The sequence below is a fragment of the Pectinophora gossypiella genome, chromosome 22, assembly GCF_024362695.1.
Source record: "Pectinophora gossypiella chromosome 22, ilPecGoss1.1, whole genome shotgun sequence".
NCBI lineage: Eukaryota > Metazoa > Arthropoda > Insecta > Lepidoptera > Gelechiidae > Pectinophora > Pectinophora gossypiella.
In genome coordinates, this window is record NC_065425.1 from 9,612,347 (window position 1) to 9,635,736 (window position 23,390).

At 39.4% G+C, this 23,390-nt stretch overlaps 1 protein-coding gene across 1 annotated transcript in view; it reads right to left on the bottom strand.

Annotated features, from left to right (window-relative positions):
- The window catches only part of LOC126376998 (DNA-directed RNA polymerase I subunit RPA2), a 30,884-nt gene extending 9,386 nt beyond the window's left edge, over positions 1 to 21,498 (bottom strand). The window contains exons 1-16 of the mRNA XM_050024573.1: positions 21,334 to 21,498; positions 20,883 to 21,212; positions 17,178 to 17,270; positions 16,218 to 16,364; positions 14,454 to 14,626; positions 13,498 to 13,747; positions 12,066 to 12,221; positions 10,873 to 11,039; positions 9,560 to 9,707; positions 7,994 to 8,054; positions 6,611 to 6,810; positions 5,807 to 5,960; positions 4,323 to 4,413; positions 2,544 to 2,739; positions 1,458 to 1,672; positions 822 to 960 (exon numbers count right to left, since the gene is read on the bottom strand). Coding sequence (XP_049880530.1) covers positions 822 to 960; positions 1,458 to 1,672; positions 2,544 to 2,739; positions 4,323 to 4,413; positions 5,807 to 5,960; positions 6,611 to 6,810; positions 7,994 to 8,054; positions 9,560 to 9,707; positions 10,873 to 11,039; positions 12,066 to 12,221; positions 13,498 to 13,747; positions 14,454 to 14,626; positions 16,218 to 16,364; positions 17,178 to 17,270; positions 20,883 to 21,212; positions 21,334 to 21,420 — 2,607 coding nt within the window. The 5' untranslated portion in view covers positions 21,421 to 21,498. The remainder of the gene's footprint in view (positions 1 to 821; positions 961 to 1,457; positions 1,673 to 2,543; positions 2,740 to 4,322; positions 4,414 to 5,806; positions 5,961 to 6,610; positions 6,811 to 7,993; positions 8,055 to 9,559; positions 9,708 to 10,872; positions 11,040 to 12,065; positions 12,222 to 13,497; positions 13,748 to 14,453; positions 14,627 to 16,217; positions 16,365 to 17,177; positions 17,271 to 20,882; positions 21,213 to 21,333) is intronic.
- Positions 21,499 to 23,390: the final 1,892 nt, after the last annotated feature.

Consider the following 23,390-nt stretch of genomic DNA (forward strand, 5'->3'; position numbering starts at 1 on the left):
AAATAGGGATCACAAAGTGATTTTTGTGATTTGTCCCCACCGGGATTCGAACCCGGGACCTCCGGATCGGAGGTCGTTACATGTATGTAACACCTTAACCTAACCTAACGCTAGGGAGGTGATGATCTTTGACCTACGAAAGTACACAATTATTGATTGTTTGATTGAAATATGCCTGATTGCTCCTTCCACGGTATAAGAAAACCTATGCTCAATCCTATAACAAGCCGCCATTGCTAGCACATTGATGACGTAAGTGTTACCATTAAATTGGTATCTCCAACATTCCAAGGACGTAAATAATACTATCGAAAATTAAGATAATCACTGACTAATGTATTTAATTACTATTACTTGTCACATATATAAAAATCATTAAAAATGTAAGTAAATCTTTTATTAAACATTCAAAATTCCTTTGCTAAGTTTTTTTTTTTTTTTTTTCGTTTTTATCTGCGATCAGTCAGTCGACTATAAGCAGATCAGGTGTTGGTAGGGCAGTGCAGAGATTACTTTCCCAATGGAACCGCTCTCTTCTTTAAGGTAAGACATGCAGTCTATTTGCTCAAGTCCATTACTGCGGCTTTTTTCAGTCGTCTACCGTCGCCTTTGCTAAGTAAATATAAAAAAACGTTGGTCGTACCCACGACCAAAAATTACCCATTTTTTTACGAAATGGGTCTGATGACGTCAGCTGGGCTAACCTTGAAATGTTAGCTGTCACTTTTGAGCATACCTGGTTTTGTTATACTATGGCTCCTTCCTCGTGGTCTAAGCAGGACAACGTTTGTCGAGTGACCCAGTAAATGAAGCCAACACACCTGTATCCTCAGCATGATGCAAGCCTTCTTTGTGGCCTTGCTGCTGAAGTCCCCACACAGCCGAACGCTGTCCACAAACACTTCTTCCTTCCCGTGGTACTTGTTCACCACGAACTGACTCTTCTCGCCGTCGTAGAAGCTGTCATCAAATACACAACATAATCTGACGACTATATTTGAGGTAGTCAGTGGTAAAATCAAATATACTTTATTTAGTGGGTAACATGGTTACACTTTGAATCGTCATTTTTTTACATAAGGACGTCTCATCCGCTTAAAACTATCTCACAACCTGTATAGCCAAGGAAAAGAAGCTGCAAGAAAAACCTCGGCACAGGGCCCTAGACGTCCTTTTTTAGTACTTTGGCTGCCTAATGTCAGTTCTCAGACAGATAATCCCATGAATTCATATCTTCTGAATAATCACTAACCTAATAATAACCTCTATAACAAAGTTTCTGTTTAATTACTGTCCTAAAACTGTTCAAAGGTAAATTTTGAATGTCAATGGGAATTTTACACACATACATGAAATATTATAAGTAAATCATACATAAGAAACTTCTTCCTCTTCTTCTTCTTTCTTTTTATTTTGGTGCAATAAAATGTATTTGTATTGTATTGTAAGAAACTTACCAGTAGAAGGGTTCTTCAGGCTTGACCCTCGCTCCGACAGCGGGCAGTCCGTCTGCATCAATGAACGGCGCCAACTCTGGCTTGGAGTTGTCGCGACAGAAGTACGAAGACGAATGCTTCAGCTCTATGAAGTCTGCCTTGTACACGGAACCGGCTCCAAACCCTCGCTCGTACGCTGACTTGTTGATTATCATCGCGTCTTCCATGTCGTAGCCCTGGAAAGATACGCTAGATCATCATCATAATAGTATCCCCAAACTGTGATGTTTGTGATAGGGTTGAAGATGTGGCGCATATTTTGATGGAATGTGTCAAAAATCAAAATGAAAGGGAGTCGCTGATGAAATATTTTAAATTAAATCAATTAGACGTGGGTTATATACAAGCCCACCTTAGTGCTCCAACTTCCGAGGTGGCTGTGGCTTTTTACAACCTAGTAATAAAATATTTTCAGGGACCCCTTTTAGAGTGAGTATATTATAATTACTTAGTAATAAGGTCTAGTTGTATTTGCTATTTTAATAATTTTAGTTACGATGGGGTTGGCATGTCTACATAGATAAAAACCCCTAAAATAAATAAAGATAAAAAAAAAAAATCATCATAATCCTAACGTTATCCCGTTGTTCACCTGAAGATTTGACAGGTCCGGTTTTTTACTGCCTGTCTGACCTTCCAACCCGAAGGGAAAACCAGCCCAATACAGATCAGGTCACACTCCAGAAGTATTTTACGGGTATGTGGATTTCCTCACGATGATTTCCTTCACCGCTGAATACGTGAAAAAGATAGTTGACTATCCGTTCTACTTTTTAATGGTGCGGCAGATGCGCATTTTTTTGTGCGCAATATAATTTCTTCCCCGGTAAACCGGCGGAAGAGAGAGTGTGGGTTAAGGGTAAACAGTTTTTCAGTAACCCCTGGCCAGATTGAACTCAGGGTGTGAGTTTGTTCACGCATCACTCTTTTAACATACTTCGCTGATTTCAATGAAACTTGGCAGTTTTCTCCATTAGATACTTGACCAACGTCTGCCGTAGAAATCATCACGCTCTATCCTATATAGGGTAGACAGCTTATACGTACAGTGTAAGAGATGACGGCGACAATGGCGTTGGTCCCGCAAGGGTAGTCGTCCAGTGCGATGTGGTCGTAGTGCGTGGGCCGGAACAGCGGCGTCGCCGGAGACTGCAGCCGGTATAACTTGGTATCCGCGTTGGTTAACCATGTATGGATCGGGGTGCCCATCGTCTGCTTGCCCATCTGGCACTGGTACATGTTTCTGTGGATAAGGGGTTTGATTTTTATATTCCATACATACATAAAATCACGCCCGTAATCCCTAACGGGGTAGTCAGAGCCACCAGTAATCAAAGACTAGCAGTCACTGTTGATACGAAGTCCTAAGAATGATAAGATGAACCTTATGGCGACAAGGGACCAGCATATCTATCGCCCATAACAATGTGGATAAAAACTAGAAGCTCAAATGTAGGCGGCAGCACTGTTGAGTGTTCCTAAATTTTGACAGTTCTCCATACTGTCCAGCTAAAGTTCGTGATAAATTGGTATACAATGTGGAGCAACGTGGAGTGTATCCCGTCTGACGGATGAGTTACAAAAAGAATAGCAGCCAGATGGAAAACGGCAGTTTTGATTGAAAACAAGTTTTTCTAAAGGTGATATTAATAAACTAATCTCAGCTTCGAGACTGCCCTCAAGATCATGTCAATGTGACAGTTCTCATATAAAAACAGAGACTTCTGTTTTTATATGAGAACAGTCTCAGCTGAGATTCGTTTATTAATACCACCCTAAGTTTTCTTCTTTCTAATCTTTAGGGAATAAATATAACAGTATGATTTTGCAGTTAAACGCTGCGTTTATTACTCAGTTTACTAACCATAATTATTCTATGTACAAACATACTCCCCAGTGTCCATATTTATTCTGGAGGTGGAGGCCTGGAGCCTATAGTACAGGGTAACCTAGTTTAGGCTCCAGCCTCTACAAACATAAGTTAATTAAGTCAAAATGTAACTTATTATTAATATGTTGGCTCGCAGATTTGCACGTTGTACTAAACAGGTTAAGGTGACGCTTTTTAAAGCGTACTGCCAGTCCTTCTACACGTGCAGTCTGTGGACTGAATATACGCGGAGTTCATACAGCGCCTTGAGAGTTCAATACAATAACGCGTTCAGGGTGCTGTTTGGGCTGCCGCGTTTTTGCAGTGCGTCAAAAATGTTTGCCGATCACAATACAGATTGTTTCTTTGCAATTATTAGGAAGAGGTGTGCATCGCTATTGAGGCGCTTACGTTCCAGCTCAAACGGCATTCTGAGCGTGTTGACTGATAGGTGGGACTCCCCACTGCTGGGCCACTGGATGCGCTTACATACTGAAGTGGACTTGCAGATACCGGTGACCAGGCGGTGGGAACCTGCTTATTAGTAATGTGTTGTGTTAATGTGTACGTTTTCTTGTTGTTTATAATTGTCGAGCCGTGTCGTGTGTAAATGTTATTTTATTTTTATCGTTCTATTACTAACACTAGATTAAGTTGTTTATTGCTTGTTACTAACCACTATGGAACATGTCCGAAATAAACTCTTTTTATTTATTTTTTTTATTATTATTATGTTGTGGAGGTCATAAACGATTTTTATTATTTTATTATTATTATATTATTATTTTATTAAAGGGTTATAGTGTAAAAATATAACCGAAACAATATGTTTGTTGACTCAAATCGTATGCGGAACTGTCAAAATTTAAGAACACTCAACAGTAGCGACACCTGACGAGAGAAATAGACAGTTTTTATCCTCATTTTAGAATGTTCTAGTAAGATTGTGGACTTACCTCGGTGACTGATTACAATCAGGCATGGGTACCAACTGGGCCAGGTTGCTCATGAACGCTGACTTTGACAGCTCCAAGTGTGTGGTTTTACCTGAAACAAGTTCATTTATAGTTTACCCTTACGAAGCCAATTGGGTAGTTGCATATGTCAAATATAAATTATGAAATTCTGATCACTAAAAAAAGACATATAAACTGACAACAAAGAAATATGATTTTTATTATCTTTATTATATTTAACTTATTTATGAATTAGAATCAAGAAAAACGTAATAAAAGACTTTTATTACGTTTTTTTTATTAAAAGTCTGACATTTTATAGCGTTTTTCTATGACGTCACAGTGTGCTTTCAAAATTCCATAATAACTTCGTGTTTTGACGTTTAGTAAAAAGTAACTGATTTGACTAGTTGGAAACCAGCTTATTGATAGCTACTGCCTGATCTTCTAGCTTGAAGGGAAATCGAGCCCAAAACAGGTTGGGTTCCATACCTGCGAAACGCATTTCTCGGGATAATGTTGTCATATTTAATTCCCGTGCAATATTTATACTGACATTTCATGTCAGTCGCTTTTGTAAAAAACCGGACCTGTCAAATCTTCAGGCTAGGTATGCGGACCCAGCGAGAAACGGGATATTGCTGGGGGGATGATGTATCCTGGAAAGTACCTCACTGTACATCAATGAACTTGTGACTCTGTCCATGGTATAAGAAGACCAGGTATGCTCAATCCTATGACAAGCCGCCATTGCTAGCCCATTGATGACGTAAGTGTTACCATTAAATTGGTACCTCCAACATTCCAAGGACGTAAATTTTATTATTGAAAATTAAGTGAATTACTACTGACTAATGTATTTAATTAATATTATTTGTCACATATATAAAAATCATTAAAACTGAAGGTAAATACATTGTTTTAAGTTTACGCGGTTATTATCATAATTAAAACACATAATAACGTGATCATGGCACTTGCAACAGTGTCGAAATATCGGGAGTCTCATATCAAACGAGGTAAGAACCCGTTATTGTGTTTTAATTATGAATTAAATATTTTACTTAAAGTACAAAATTTCCTTAACAGCCTCTGTGGTCTAGTGGTTAGAGCGTTAGGCTCACGATCTGCGGTTCCGGGTTCGATTCCCGATGGGGACATTGTCGAAATCACTTTGTGAGACTGTCCTTTGTTTGGTAAGGACTTTTCAGGCTTGAATCACCTGATTGTCCGAAAAAGTAAGATGATTCCGTGCTTCGGAGGGCATGTTAAGCCGTTGGTCCCGGCTATTAGCCGTAAAAACACCTCCATCAACCCGCAGTGGAGCAGCGTGGTGGAGTATGCTCCATACCCCCCCGGTTGATTGAGGGGAGGCCTGTGCCCAGCAGTGGGACGTATATAGGCAGTTTATGTTAACAAAATTTCCTTGCAAAGTAAAGTAGGGGGCGATGATTCTATGAAAACAGAAGTAGTGTAGCTCATACCTTTATAAATCTCAGTCTGTGTGACAGCGATGTCCAGGTACAGTTGTTCCATGGTGCCAATCAGCTCCAGCTGGCCGGTGGAGAGGTTGATGACCGGCCGCATCATGCGCGCCTCCGTCGTGAACAAGAACACGCCAGCGTATTGCGCGCAGATCTGTGGGCGCATGATAGAGTTAGTATAGATCAATCTTCTTCTATCGTGTGGGTTGTGAGGTGAATTACCAACCTCATCCCTGGTCTGCTGCCTGGTCAAAAACCTCGAATTAGGGCCCTAGACGTTCTAAAAATATAAAATATTTATTTATTTATTTACACAGATCAAAATATTATTATTACAGGCATATCTCCCAATACAATAATATTTAAATGTCAATATTGTTATACAATTTAGTAATTTGACAGAATGAGGTACAAAACTGCCTATTTCACCCACCAGGTGTCACTATTGTTGTGCTGTGTTCCCCATACTATTTAATTTATAAACAATCATATATTCTCACACTATAACTCTTTGCGCAGCGTTTAACTGCAAAATCATAGCTTATAAATATTTATTTCCTAAAGATCGTAAAGAATAAAAGTAAGAAAAACTTATTTGTAATCAAAACTGCCTTTTCCATCTGGCTGGTTTTCTTTTTCGTAACTGATCCTTCAGACGGGATACACTCCACGTTGCACCACATTTTATACCAATTTATCACGAACTTTAGCTGGACAGTATGGAGAACTGACAAAATTTAGGAACACTCAACAGTGCTGTCGCCTACATTTGAGCTTCTGGTTTTTATCCACATTAGCACTCACCTGTTTCTTGGGAATGACGACAATCTCGGTGCTGATGGGCACCTCCTCGCCTTTGACCTTCAGGGTCCGCAGGTACGTGGTGGACTTGTCCACGGTCTCCTCTGACAGATACCCGACTAGTCTGCCGTCTATGAACACTGGGTACTTGTACACATCTCGAGACAGAGGAGTGTTGGATACTGAGCTGATCGGCTCCATTCCTGGCGAGAGAAAGTGTTTTTGGCCGGTTAATTTGTGGAGACAAAAATCCGTGATAACCCTGTTCGGAGAACACGTGAATTACATCATACTACACTGAGGAGCGGTCTGAGATTGTTGAAGTTAAGCAACTTTCGCAATGGCCGGTCGGATGGGTGACCACAAAAAAAAGTTTTCATCTCGAGCTCCTCCGTGCTTCGGAAGGCACGCTAAGCCGTTGGTCCCGGCTGCATTATCAGTCGTTAATGACCATCAATCCGCACTGGGCGCGCGTGATGGTTTAAGGCCCGATCTCCCTATCCATCCATAGGGAAGGCCCGTGCCCCAGCAGTGGGGACGTTAATGGGCCGGTGATGATGATGACACACAGGACACTTCATACAAACAACCTCGTTTTACACAGACACCACACATTGACATTATCAACACGCGCATCTGTGTGTGTGACGTCTGAAGACATACGATTGAAGACAATGTTCGAGGATGACGCAAAGCTAGCTCGGACGCTGGTGGGGAGCGGAGAGTTGTCATTCTATATTCCCTATTTTATGATCATAGTGTCGCGGGTTCAAACCCCCGCCTTATTGCCACTCCATTGGGAATTTATATTCCACCGCCCATTAAAAGCTTTTGTTGACAAGTAAATAAACGATAGGAGACTTATCGTTACTGCGAAGTGCTATAAATAAACCGATGGAGTTTTGAACAATGAAGTTATTATAATTAAAGCACATAATAACGGGTTCTTACCGCGTTTAAATGGGGATATGAGACTCCCGACTTAAAACAATGAAGTTATTTACAGAAGTAGAAAAGTACTTTAAATAATATTAATAATGTTTATTGAAAAGCTCAGTTACAGTTCTCGTTGAAACCCTGTCTCCCAAACTAGGCGAACCTGTATTATGGGAGACGGTGCCTTCCAAATATAAGTACTTATTAACTACATTAACAGTGGTGACAATCCGTAAGCGTGGCCAATTATTGGTCAGCAAAAATTTTGTATCGATCGCCATCGACTCGCAAAGAAGAAGAAGTGGTGACAATACGGTATTAAAATAAAACAATAGGTAATAAAATAAATAAAAATAAAAGTGTTCTTGTGTGCGTGTGTGTGTGTGTACACTTGCGCTAGCCCTACGACTAGTTCATAAAATCGATTTTATGAACAACTCTTTAACTCACCACACTTCTCCAGTACGAATGGCAGGTTTTCCAGCTGCTTCGAATCTACGGGTTGCGTGACCTGGAAACAGAAAAAAAATGTTCATCCTATTTCTCAGTGCGGGAATCTTTACTGGATTGCAAGTGAAATCATCTCATTCCCGTTTTCGCAGGGTACTTCAGGAGCGCTAATATGTATACACTTTGATACCATGTCACATTAACTTTTTTGACAAATGAAACCGTAAGTCTCATTAAATAACAAATATGATAGTGCGACATCTCGTGCTGGTTTTCACAAGGTCCACTAACCTAACCTGAAAATTTTGACAGGTCCGGTTATTTACACAAGTGACTGCCTGTCTGACCTTCTAACCTGAAGGGAAATCCAGCCCAAAACAGGTTAAGTGTCATCATACCTGCGAAACGCATTTCTCGGGAATATGTTGTCATATTTAATACCCGTGCAATATTCATATGTTGCGTTTCTGTTAATCAAATGGCAGTCGCTTCTGTAAAAAACCGGACCTGTCAAATCTTCAGGTTGGGTAAGCGGACCCTGTGAGAAACGGGATAATGCTAGGGGGATGATGTAGCCTGGAAAGTCCCTCACTGTACATCAATGAACTTTTGGCTCTGTCCATGGTATAAGAAGACCTGGTATACTCAATCCACAAGCCGCCATTGCTAGCCCATTAATGACGTAAGTGTTACCATTAAATTGGTATCTCCAACATTGCACCAAGACGCAAATTTTAAATAGTATTGTATTGTATTGCACCTATTGTATTTTTATGATCTATTTTTATCATATTATTATTTTAAAATTTCATGTTTTACACATACATACATACATAAACTCACGCCCGTAATCCCTAATGGGGTGGGCAGAGCCACAAGTAATCAAAGACAACTTGCAGCCACTGTTGATACGAAGTCCAAAGATGGATATGATGAACCTTATGGTGATAAGGGATCAGCCTATCGCCCATAACATTAGTCCATCATGTTAGAGGACACAATCCCTCTGTCGGTTTCACACTTGTTTCATGTTTTACACTTTAACTATTTTATATTTTATTTTGTATAATTGGATTTTTATATTTTATATTTTTATATTCCATATTTTATATTGTAGTGGGTTTTGTTTCTGCCTTTAATAAAGAATTATTATTATTATTACAAGGACGTAAATTTTATTATTGAAAATTACGTGAATTAGTGACTAATGTATTTAATTACTATTATTTATGACATATATAAAAATAATTAAAACTGTACGTAAATCTTTTACCAAAAGTTCAAAATTTCCTTGCAAAGTAAATTATAAAAGCATTGGTCGTGGGTAATTTGTTTATTACGAAATGACAACGCAGGTTCGGATGACGTCAGCTGAGCTAACCTTGAAATGCTAGCTGTCAGTTTTAAGCATACCTGGGGGGTAATTTGACATTTGCGCACGTAAAAGTAAGTGCGCAATGCAAACAAATGTCAAAAAAAAACAAAGGGCATTTTTAGGCCCCCTGGTCTTCTTATACCATGGCTCTGGCTAGCTAAGAGAATATGTTTGTTTGGCGTGTTCCCCACCTGAGCAGACATGGTGAGGTGGTTGAGCAGGCCGCAGGGTGCTCCGTCGGGCGTGTGCACAGGACACACGAAGCCCCACGCGTCCGGCAGCAGCTGCCGCGCCTCCGTCGTGCGCATCTCCAGGAAGAACGACCCGCGGTGAATGGCCCTTGGAAGAAAATATGCTTATGATTGGATAGTTAGTTAATTTTGAAAGTGTGGTGCTTGGTTCTGCGGACCAGTCTGTGTATGTGTAGAAGTGCGTGAAGGAAATGCTTATACATTGTTTTTATGTTTACGCGGTTATTATCATAATTAAAAAACACATAACAACGGGTTCTTAAGGGTTCATTTTAAACGCGGTAAGAACCCGTTATTATGTGTTTTAATTGGAATAGAATAGAATAGAATAACTTTATTCCCAAAACAGTGCAGTACAATAGTAGAGAAGATAAAGATAAGTATACAAATCAAAAATACACTGCCAGGGAAAAGGGACTGATTCAGCTGATTATGGAAATGCTTATGTTTATTAACTATTAGGCGAAGTGTGAACTTATGTGTATACAAATGTACGTACTTTGTTACTTATGTAAATGACATTTAATATGTTGGAAATAAGAAATAAATTCTCTTTAACCATAGTTTCCTAGGTCAAAGATCTTCTTCTTTGCGAGTCGATGGCGATCGATACTACATTTTTGCTGACCTATATTTGGCCACGCTTACGGCATTGTCAGTGGCTTCGTGACGGTCAAAGATAAATTATGAAATTCTGATTACTAAATAAATACAGTAAATAAATTTATTTTTTACGAAATGACAACGCAGGGTGGGATGACGTCAGCTGGGCTAACCTTGAAATGTTAGCTGTCACTTTTGAGCATACCTGGTTTTGTTATACCACGCTACTACGAATGTAAATATATGACCTCATTTAATCTTGTATAAATTGAAATTACATAAACAAATACATTCCATTCTTATTTTAAAATTTGTTTTTTTTTATGATGTGAGTGTTGTTACAATTGTTTTTAGACAAAAATGCAAAGCTTTTTACTTAAATGAACTGGTATCAGCAATTTTGGATTAAAAATATTGAACCCGAATTGTTAACGTAATCGTAAACTTAGCATCTACTTCTGAACCTACCTAATGTTAAAAGAATGTAACTATTAAAATAAAATGTGAAAAAAAGAAAAATGGAGTGACCTATCTGCCAACAAACTGCTGTGCAGTTTGGCGGACGGTACCGATGTACACACCTACATTTTTGAAATAAATCTTTAAAATTTTTTTTTTTTTATTGTAGTTGAATGGGATATACAACTCACTTGAAGTGCGACATGTATCGCATGCGGTTGATGTTCTCGGCGACTATGGTGAGGCCCTTGTACTGCGCGAGGTTCACGTTGTTGGAGGGAGCATTCCCGGTCGCGAGGAACGTCTCCATCTTCTGCTCCAAGTTGCCCGCCATCCGCATTATTTGCTGCAGGTCTTTCTGCCAAGGAAAATAAGAGTTTATTTAATTATGTAGTCATGAGCAATATCATGTAACCACTTTAGAACCCTGTCGCACTATCATATTTGACATTTAATGAGACCTACGGTTTAATTTGTCAAAAAAGTTAATGTGACATGGTTTCAAAGTTTATACATATTAGTACTCGTGACCGTACACATGAGCCTCCGCGGTCTTGTGGTTAGTGTTAGGCTCACGATCTGGAGGTCCGGGTTCGATTCCCGATGGGGACATTGTCGAAATCACTTTGTGAGACTGTCCTTTGTTTGGTAAGGACTTTTCAGGCCTGAATCACCTGATTGTCCGAAAAAGTAAGACGATTCCGTGCTTCGGAGGGCACGTTAAGCCGTTGGTCCCGGCTATTAGCCGTAAAAACACCTCCACCAACTCGCATTGGAGCAGCGTAGTAGAGTATGATCCATACCCCCTCCGGTTGATTGAGGGGAGGCCTGTGCCCAGCAGTGGGACGTATATCGGCTGTTTAAGTATGTAAGCCTAAAAAATATGGAACTGTAATCTCTTTTAAAACTGTAATTCTCTTTTCAGGATTCAAGCCTGAAAAGTCCTTACCAAACAAAGGACAGTCTCACAAAGTGATTTCGACAATGTCCCCAAATGTGTCAATTTATTATGTTTAGGCTTAAACATAATAAATAAGTAAGGAATATCGACCACATATGGAAGGAATCCTTCCCCGTCCCGTGTCGTCCGATGGTGGAAAGGTGCTGGTGGAATACAGTTCGTGGTACATACCCCCAAAATTGTGGGATATAGAAATAACACAGGATATATTTTACTCCTTTTATTTTACACACACCTTATATTAAAACCAAAATCCTCTCACCCGACCGACATCGCACCAAAGACTCCCCTTTTTTACTTTTTAAAACTGCCTTACGTCCCATTCATTAACCATCCTCCTTTCATACCATAAACAATCAAATTCCCATTCATTATCCTTCCATAGCATTCTCACTTTCCTACATAAATCCAAAACCCACTCACCGTGGTGATAGACAACTTCTTGCCGCTCTTGGCTTGCCTCATCAGATTTGCCTTGATGACGTACAGGAGCATCTGCAGCCGCTCCTTCAGCACCTGCAGGTAAAGGTGACCGCCCACTTGCAGCTCTTGCACCATCACCGCGTCTGCGCCCTCCACCTGCAAGATATAACATAAGCTCACGACTAGCCCAATGGGGTAGTCAGTGGTGTGGTGGTACATCCATCCCAAGATGAACTAAGTGCCCACACCTCACCGAGCTTTCTCCTAACGGCCTCCGTGGTCCAGTGGTTGAGCGTTGGGCTCACGATCCGAAGGCCCCGGGTTCGAATCCCGATGGGGAAATCACAAAAATCGCTTTGTGATTCCGAAACCAATAATGGCAAGTAACATTATTGACGATTCCCAGGTATTTGCAGAAGATATACAAATTAAAAAAAAGGAAAATAATAATAAAAAACAGCTGTAACTGTAGTGTGTGGGTGTGTGGGCGCGTGCGTGCGAACGTACGTGCTCGTGCGTGTGTGTGTGAGTGTAAGCGAGTTAAGGAGTCTACTTCCGCATCATCAACTTTACATGTAAGAACTAGATTAAGAAATTGTATGTTGTTGCAATAACCTAGTTTAAGATTTTAGATGTAAGCAATTTATTATTGCATTAGGTCAGTAACATAAGTAACTAGCTCTAAGATGTTCTTTTCTTTTTAAGAAATATTTCATGATTTAGTCTAACAATTTAAAAAAAAAAAACTTAACTTAATTTTTCTTAATTTTTTTTATATTTTGTTATTTTTTCTTGACCATGACTTTTTGGGGGTGGAGGCCTGGAGTCCTAAAACACAGGGTATCCTAGTTTAGGCTCCAGCCTCTACAAATATTGTATTTTTGTATGTAATTATGTATCCATGTGTTTTATAATTTGTAGAGGAAATAAAGATTTTACTTACTTACTTACTACTTACTTACTTACTTACACTACGTTCTCTTGAATAAACGTGTCGTGTCTCCCGGAGTCTGTGTTTCAATTGTCTACACCTTAATTAGCGCGTGTGCGACTAGCGATACCCCTACGTTAGGTCAACTTGGGATCAGAATCAGTCAATACTGTGTTCCACTGTTCTGATGAGCTGGAGTGCTGACGTAGTTTGACGCTAATATACCGCCGGCGTGGTCGACGATTTCCCTCATTCAGCGCTTATCGCTATCGACCCACTAGGGTCGATTAATTCTTTCAAATATTTTTCCTCTCAGACGACGCCCTGAGTCGAGGTTCGCGCCCAACTGGGCACCCTCAGGCCTGTTGTCTTAAACGTTGTACCGGGTGAGAGCCTTCAGCGCTCCCCATTTGTCCGGCCAAGTAGTTAATGCCATCTGCGGCAAATCTACAATAAGTCACGTCAAAAAAAAAAGTTTGACGCTAACGTCCACTTGCTTACCTTACACTTGTTCTGCACGACGTCGTAAAGCTTGTGTGTCATGTACAGGAGCGCGTGCAGCTTGTCGATGTGCGCGGGGAGGTGGATCATGACGCATCTTTGTAGCAGGAAATCAGCTGCTTCTTCGTCTGTCGCCGAAGGAGGCAGCTCAGACAAACGCGCCCTGAACATTCGCCCGAGGTACGAGCGGCACTCTGCTGATGTATGGAGCCCCTCTTGGTGTAACTCGCGCAGCATGTTTTGTATGCAACTATGAGGAGAAAGGATAATCAACTCAAAAATTATATACTCACAAACATAATTAAAAAACATAATACCGGGTTTTTACCGCGTTAATTAGGGATAATGAGACTCCCTAAAAGTGTCAAAAAACGTGTTCTTTTTTCAATTATTTATGACATGTAATAATAAGCGCGACATTTTGTCACGTTTTCTATGACGTCACAGGTTGCTTTTTCATACAAATTCCATAGTGATTTCGTGTTTTGACGTTTAGTAAAAAGTAACTGATTTGACTAGTTCAAAACTACCCTATTAGCTACTTAACTACCTAGTCAAGTGAGATACTTTTTACGAAAGAAACATTTCACTTAATATCAACTGAGAGTCATGGTCTAAATCATCCCTTATAGTATTTGTTACGACAGTAACACCCGAAACTAACACCCTGTATACCATACACCTCTGCCTACCCCTTTGGTGATAAAGGCGTGATACTACGCTAAAGGGATGAAAAGGGGGTGGAAAAGTCATGAGATGACCGAAGATTACGCAGAAGGAGTCAACAGTGGAGGACTAATATACAGTTATGAGCAATATAATGTACCCACTTTAGGACTCTGTCGCACTAACACATTTGACATTTAGTGAGACTTACAGTTCAATTTGTCAAAAAAGTTAATGTGACATGGTACCAAAGTGCATATTAATGCTTGTGACCGTCCCACAATACTCACTTGACATAATACAAGTCGTTCTTCTTCCCATGCAGCAGCATCCGGTACAGGTAGTGGTCGGGCCAGTCGACCAGACACTTGAGGATCAGCACCAGCGGCGCGTAGTACATCACCTTGCGGTGAGAGAACATCAGCTTACACGTGCCATTTTGGAGGAAATGGAGCACGTTGTTCTGCAAACGAAATTTTATTATTACCTTTTGGTTTTGGTTTCATACAAGACTGTAGCAGAGTACGGTCACGAGCATTAATATGTATACACTTGGGTACCATGTCACATTAACTTTTTTGACAAATTGAACTGTAAGTCTCATAAACTGCCTATATACGTCCCACTGCTGGGCACAGGCCTCCCCTCAATCAACCAGAGGGGGTATGGAGCATACTCCACCACGCTGCTCCACTGCGGGTTGGTGGAGATGTTTTTACGGCTAATAGCCGGGACCAACGGCTTAACGTGCCCTCCGAAGCACGGAATCATCTTACTTTTTTGGACAATCAGGTGATTCAAGCCTGAAAAGTCCTTGAAAGACAATGTCCCCATCGGGAATCGAACCCGGACCTCCAGATCGTAAGCCTAACGCTCTAACCACTAGACCACAGAGGCTGTTTTTACAAATTAAACCGTAGGTCTCACTAAATGTCAATTATGTTAGTGCGACAGAGTCCTAGTGTGTACATTATATTGCTCATGACTGTACAAACTCTGCACATACTGGCCTTTCGTTCTGACCGTCATCATTTACGAAATTCTTATTCCATTCCGCATTTCCTTTCATTTTATTCTCTTTTGACTCACTGCATCCCCGACCTTCATTAAAACAACACAAGTGTATTATACTGTTTAGGGCCGTGCCCTCTAATTCTTGTTTCTTTTGTGAAGTGTGTATATTGTGAACTATATTTATTCCTATCCTGTTTGTGAAGTGCTTTTAATAAACTGTATATATTCCTGCTTGCTGCTTGCTTCTAATTTATCATCGTTATCACCAATCATTCCCCTACTCTTCCGGCACGTCGGGATACCATATCCTCACCACCCAGCGAGCCGCAAGACCATTAACCCGGCCCCAGGGAGGACAGTCATCTTCCCTGTCCTCCACTGGGGCAAATCTTACTTCGGTAGGCCAGAGTGAGATGGTGGCTGAGTTCGGAGAGGGACCCAGACCTACAGGGTATACCACAGAACCCTTACCCAGGGATACGGGTGAAGACCTCAACGGTTGCTGATGCGGAGATGGGAGCCATCGGTACGGCAATGCAGAACGGAAGAGGCAAGTCACAGGCACTGGAACCTGACAGAGGGCAGCAGTAGCTGTCAGTGCCGGTGGACCACATTTAACAAAAAAACACTTTGTGAGACTGTCCCTGGTTTTGGTCAGAATATTGCTGGCTGAAATCACCTGGTTGTCCGAAAAATAAGATGATTCCGCATTTCGAAGACCACGTCAAGCAGTCCGTCCCTACCAGTGTTCACTAAAGTATGTGGTCATTGCTTGAGTTATGTTAGGGTCCTTTCACAGCTCAGTAGTAAAGACACCAGGGTTGATGAAATTGGTGTATGATCTAACAACCCATTCTCAATTCAGACAAAAATTAAATCAAATCATTTATTCGAAAAAAAAAAAGACAAAGAGAAAGAAAAAAAAAAGAGAAGAAGAAAATAAAAGAAAAAGAAAAGAGGTGTAAACTAGAAACAACGCAGTTTTTCATAACAATTTTCAAGAATCTTCCAGAATTTTCTAGAACTTTCTAGAAACTCACCGTGCTAGTCTGATCAGGGGTGACACAGCGCACCAGGACACCGTAGTCGGAGAACAGGTTTCCCCGCATCCTCCATCCGGACCGCTTGATTGCCACCGGGAAGTTCCTTCGTGTCACCAGCAACATACGCGCCAGACGCTCGTGGCCCTGTTAAAGTTGAGACATAGAGTACATTACATCAACATTTTTCAGATTTTCAAGGCAAGAGTGAATAGGCACTATTTGAGTTTGCATTCTCCACCTTACACATCGCTGCTTAACACTAGGCTGGATTATGGACAAACACCCTCGAATCATATTTTTTCTTTCCTTGGTTTAAACTACAATCAGTCCTCTAGACTATAAGCAGTTTCATTGAGTGGATAAGTGACGTGTCAGGAGCTACAACCAGTGTTACAGCCTCCCACTTTATACTCGAATCTTTTATAAAAAATAAATACACCAAAAGAAAAATTTCAAAAAGAGAAGCAATTGTAAAAAGAAAAGAAAGTATTTATTGTTATCATAGGAAATATAATATTTTTTTATTAAACATACTTTTATTTTAGGAAGATAAGAAAATGACAGGTATAACTTAAAATTCAATGGTGTGGCCTGGAGTCTGCACCATATTTGGTTAGATAAATATAATAGCATAGTTATCCATCCTTTTAAGTTTGCTAAATAATAGCATAAAATAATAATAATTGTGAAAGACCCGGTTTTCTGGACACAACAGTTAAACCATGATGTTTAGATTATATAAAAAACTTACGAACTTAAAGAACTTTTATATTTTTTCTGCATTGACTAGAGAATAAACAAAGTCAGAAGTTCACTGAATTATTACATCACCTTAAGTGCAGTTTCCACTAACACAGTTGGCTTATTCAAAGGTGGGCAAAGGCGGCCAAAACACCCTTCGGCAAAGGATATGGTACATTACGGCGACAATTATGTTGTTAAGTTCTAAGGACATACCTTGATGATGAAATATCCACCCCACTCGTCAGCATGCTCATTGTGCTCCACAAGCTCTTTAGGGGATAAGTCAGCTAGGTGACACATTTTTGACTGAAACAATATCACAATAGTACCTATATGATAGCATGCACCACACACATTTAGGTACCTATATAAAATTCATCTAAGGCTTAAAGAATTTGCAAAATAAATTTGTAATTTATTTTCAATTAACATTTTGCTAATAACAATATATTTTAGAAATTTGGAACATAATACTATGGGATATAATTTAATTCTATTTAGATACAACATATAATTAACAAAAAAGATTCTTTAGGTTACTAAAGAACACATAACAACTAAAAATTTTATTTAACCTTCAAGTGGGCGCGCGTAGTCGAATCGACCGTGCTTAGTACATTTTCGTTCATATTATTACCTATTACATTTATTTGTCACTTTTAGTAGCCTGTAAAAAAAAAAAAAAAAAATTGTTACAATAAGTCCATAATAAAGGCTATATCTATCTATCTATCTATCTACAATAAGTCCATAATAAAGGCTATATCTATCTATCTATCTATCTTTAGTAGCCTGTCGCAGAATAAACCGTGGCTCGGGGCGCTCCCACCACTCCTCAGTTGTTTTAGTCCCGGTGCAGACAGATGTGGTGGAAATCCAAGCACTTTTCGGATTATTATACATAGCGGGATCCTTGAAGACATCACACGCCAATTTTAATTAGCTTACTAATTGTTTTTTTTTCATAATTTTAATTACATTTTTTTGACAAATTATACTTTAAGGACAATGATAATATACATCGTAACGAATACTGAGAGGGATAATTCAGACCATGATTCTGAGTTAATATCTAGTGGAATTTTCCGTCGCAAAATTCATGAAATTTTGAGTTTTGTTTTTAATTATTTTCAATTCCATATTGTGCTTTAAGCTGCATAGAACCCAAATTTCAATAAAAAAATCAATAATGACAAATTATCGAAAATCTTCAATGTAATGGAGCCAACAATTTTGCGGTATCCGTAATCAGTTGCTCCAAAGACCTTGAGTTGCTCGAACGGGTCAACGGCCACACGCACCGCGCGCCGCGCGAACCGCTCCGTACGTCCCACTCCGCACGCCCCGCTCCGCACGCCCCGCTCCGCACGCCCCGCTCCGCACGCCGGCGGCGGCCCGGCGGCGACGCGGCCTACAAAGTAGACACTACGAACCGATCCTATTTCTTTCTCTGTCTATCATAAATTATAAATTTATTTTATTCTTATTCTTAAATGGACGGATATTCGTCAGGCATAAAATTTATGGAATAAGGACACGTCAATTTTAAGTAGAAATCTAAAACAACCGACAGAATTAAGTTGACAGCACACGTCAAACGGTTTGCATACCTTTTTGATTCGGCCGGGTTATTCATTCATTTACTCATAGGAATCGGGACCGTTATCTACCTAAAACAGTTGAAACAGTAAATAATTGTATTCAAATTCGTTCGTTCGTTGGTTATTCTTTGTTGTCATTAGAATAACTAACAACCAATAACACAACCACCACAGATTAGGTAATTAGTTACCTACTACGTCAACCATCCACCAACTTAGTATGTAAGTACCTACGCAAAACCTCGCTACACAAAAATCGAGCGAGATCGCGTCTAGAATTGGGCGGACACTCGCCAGAGTGTTGCCTATCGATATTCTATCGATACCTAGTTAAAAAAAAACCAATAGTAGGTACGTATCGATAGATCTTTTAGATCAATACCCATTATTGTTACAAAGCAAGACCTATCGGTACTATCGCTAGTATCGATCTAAATGTACTATCACTACTTTCGATAGTTTAGACAATTTTCAAGTTCAACAATTGATAATCTACCTATCGATAGTTCGGCAACTCCGCCGCGTAAGCAATGTCGGCATGTTCAAAGAAAAAAATTGTCCGAGAGGATTCATCTTATTTTTTCTTGTTACATGTTGGTACCGAGGTAAATAAGTACTAAGTTATTCGTGGTTTTAAATCTCATTGTTAAATCATCAGTAAAAAACACTAATTAAACCTATCCTGTTCTGTGTACAATACCTACCTATTCATGTAACGGCTACGTACCTACTTACATAAGTAGTAGACGGGAACAACGGCTTAACGTGCCTTCCGAAGCACGGATCATTTTACTTTCGGACAATCAGGTGATCAGCCTGTAACGTCCTAACCAATGGCCTTATAAACAGATTTTTGTGATATGTCCCCACCGGAATACGAACCCGGACCCTCCGCATCATCAACTCAACCACTGGACCACATAGGCCAAGAAGGTTCTGAGACATAATTAAAAGATCCTGTGACGCAAGACCTCCGAGTTAGGGCTTGTTTGATCTGTATTGATGAATACTCGGACGTGAATAACCGCATGGATCGAGGGCAAATAAAGTAGGCATTACGAACAGATACTATTTCTCTGAGTTGATATCAAGTGGAATTTCCTGTCGCAAAATTTTTTTTCAGTCCCATATTGTGTTTTGAACCCACATTTAAAATAAACAAATAAAAAATTTTAATTATTAAATTTTATCAATGTGATCAATAAATAATAACTACCTACAACTTCAGCTATGCACCACAGGCAGGTGAATAGCCGGCGCACGGGTCAAGGGCAACGCGCGCCAATAAAGTAGGCATTACGAACAGATACTATTTCTTTCTCTGTCATTTGCACCATAAACATACTTCTCTCTCTAGTCGTCGGCTCGACTCGGCCGCGGCCGGCGCGTCGTCGGCGCCTTTGATGCTTTGCGCCAACGCCGCGCGCCGCCGCGCGCTTCCGCTCAGTCGAATACTGAGCTTGGCCCGAATCGCGTGATGTTTTTCGAGGATATTTTTTTCGTGTTTGTGAGTGTTATGTGTTTGTTTTATTCTGTAAATGAGTAGTGTCGACTATGATGATAGATCATAGATCATTTACTGCGCAAAAGTATGGAAGATTGTTGATGTTTATTAAAGAGCAAGGTGTTGTGTTTGTGAGTGCGTGTGATACCTACCTACCGCGGAGGAAACGCGATGTTGCACTTACGTGACGTGACATGTTCTAGGGTACCTACCTAGGTACTTCATCTGAAGGAATAACAATTAAGGTAAGGCAAGAGTAGAGTTTTTATTGTTAATAAGTTAGGAACGTTTTAATAACTGGTAGGTAGGTACCGTGCGTGAAAAATCGTGGCTAGGTGTTCTACTTCAACAAACTCAACATTTTAAAACGTTGAACCACTAAGCATCTAAATACAAGATAATGAAATCTCCTACCTAGATATCAACATCGTAGGTATCACGCACGCGTAACGTAGCCGCGCGGGCGCGTAGGTTTAGCGTCTGTGTGGCGCGTTGTTCGACTTACATTGCGGCACAGTAAAAATTCAAAATCTTAATTAAACATTTGCGACAAGAAAAACACCCACCATCGTTTTTAGTACAATAAAATAGGCGTTCCATTTTTTTTTTCGTTACGATGTCACTAACACCCTGTATGTAAGTACAAATAAATAAATAATTATTGAATAATTAGTGCTTGATTTCCTTTATACATCCCAAACGTCTTTCCGTTACGCGCGCTCGCTCCCGTTAAAAAAGACCACGCGCCCGCTTGAAGGTTAACAAAAACAACATTAGGCTTGAATAAAATAATTTTCTCAACAAAATCCTTACCTTGACCATTATAGGCAGATTCCCAAGCGACCGGTCAACCGTCATGGACTTCCCATCAACCGTAAAAGTCAACCTGATCTTGAACTCTCCTTTGTAAGTCGAACCTCTTTGTCTACACTCTGTTGGGAGTACTTTCTGGTTCTTAACGCCAACCGCCTCCATAGGCACGTTGGGTTTAGCAAAAGCTGCCTCATCAATGGTCACTTTAACCTTCTCTCCTGTAGGTAACTCGAATTCTACCGGTATTAAATTCGCTATAGCCAATTTTATACCGTCTGTCACCATGTAGTTGAATGAATCGATATGTGGCGCTCCGAGACATTGTAAATACTGAAAGTAATATTAAACTTGTTCTTTATTAAATTTAAAACCTATATTCAAGGTCTAAAAGGGTTAGTAAACCGTTTTAAAGGTAAATTATCAAAAAAATACATTAAAAAAGGTTACGTACCGGATTTGCGATTTTAGGCGGTTTCCGATAGTCAGGGTGGCTGGTGTATGATAAAGAAGGTTGCTCCAGCAGTTTCTTTTGATTCATTTTGGTTTATATCCTCACATTTGTAAGTTTATTACAAATAAACAACGTGTGACTTTGCGACAAAAACACGTGCGGCAATGTCAATCATAAGTCACATTGACAGCACTCCGCGGTGAATTGTTCGGATACATTTAAGAGCTGCGCTTTTGTCGGTGGAGTAATCGCATAGAGTAATCGCCATTCCTCTATTCTTCCCGCCAAATCCTTCTCCTCCTAATAAAATTGAAGGAAGAATTAACTCCTTGATACGATACAAGCTGCACCTGATACATGAACGGTTTAAATAATCACATCATCGTAATCGATTCTTTACCGTAATAAATAAGAATATACATACAAGTGCATAATAGTATTTTATGCAACAGTTGTATAAGAAGGGTCAAAAAATGCGAGTGGCGTGAGTTGCGATGTGAGCCTTGGCGAACATCGCAATAAGAGACGCCACGAGCATTTTTTGACCTAGTTATACAACGTTGCATACAATACTTTTTCTACGACGACGTAATTTTAAACGAAACACAAAAATTTTCCAATTTATTTTCCAACGCGCGGGAAAATGGCGGCAAATGTATACTTTTTTTTTATAGTATATCTATGGCACCAAACAAAGTAAAGGTGCCAGTTTCCAGGTCAAAAAAAAAAAAAAAACAACAACAATGCTTTTTTGGCGACATTATAGTACAGTTACACTTTGTAAACAATGCTTTTATAGGCCATAGAGCGTACACTTTTTCAAAGAGTTTAATTATGTATGTACTTATATTAGACTTTTTGGTTATTTAAATGCCAGATTAAAGTAGAGGAGTAGAAAAAATAATTAAAATTTCAGTATACAAATTGCAGTAATTATAAAATGAAAGGTATTTAAATAAAAATAATAAATCTTTTATCAGTAGTATATTTTATAATTATGTATCCGAATTTAAAAATATGAACGCCTGCGTTAGTTTACATAGCTAAAGTTTTTACATGAGAAATTCGGTATTTGGTTCGTTTATTTGGTAGGCGTTTTGCATTTCTTTTAATTACCGTTTCTAGTACTAACAGACATTAATAGGCTAGGCTCTTGATTACTTGAGGGTTTATATTTTATCCCTAACATGTATCATATTACAACCGTCACCACCACATACCACTTTTTTCACTTTTTTCTTGCAGCTTCTTTTCCCCGGCTATACAGGTTGTGAGAAGCTGCAGTAGTTTTAGGCGGATGAGACGTTCGTTATGTAAAAATAAAAATGGCGATTCAAAGTGTAACTATGTTACCTACTATCTAAAGATATTTTTGAATTTTGAATTTTGACTTACTTTAAACCGGTTTATTATAATAAAATTCAACTGTGACTCATCTATTACTAGTAAACAGCGGAAACATTTTAATTTAAATATTCATGTCTGGTTAACCCGACCTAATTAATGATTTATAAGTATTACTTTGTTGCATGCACACCAAGATTAGATCCAATGCACGTTACCTCCTGTCTTTCGAAAACTTTGTGGCTCTGTCTTAGCCAATGGAGATTGCGGGCATGTATTTATTTATCTAATATACATACATAACATAAACCCCATATACATCCCACTGCTGGGCACAATGATGTATTATTTTTCTACAGAACACAATTTGATTGATTATTTTTTGTATCCTTTGATACTTACAGACTACTACAGAGTGTTAGTGACATCGTAACGAATACTGAGGGGGATGATCCAGACCATGATTCTGAGTTAATATCAAGTGAAAATTCATGACAAAATTTTATTTTCAGTTCCATACTTTTACGACGGAAAATTCCACGTGATATCATCTCATGAATCATCCCTCAAAGTTTAAATTACGCTGTTACTAACACCCTGTATCGTTTTAGAGTCTTTTACTTACTGCTTTAAATTTGTTTTTTTTTTAATAACCGGATTCTAAAAGAGCATGAAGCATTAAATCCCGTGGATTAGGTACCAAAGTATACATT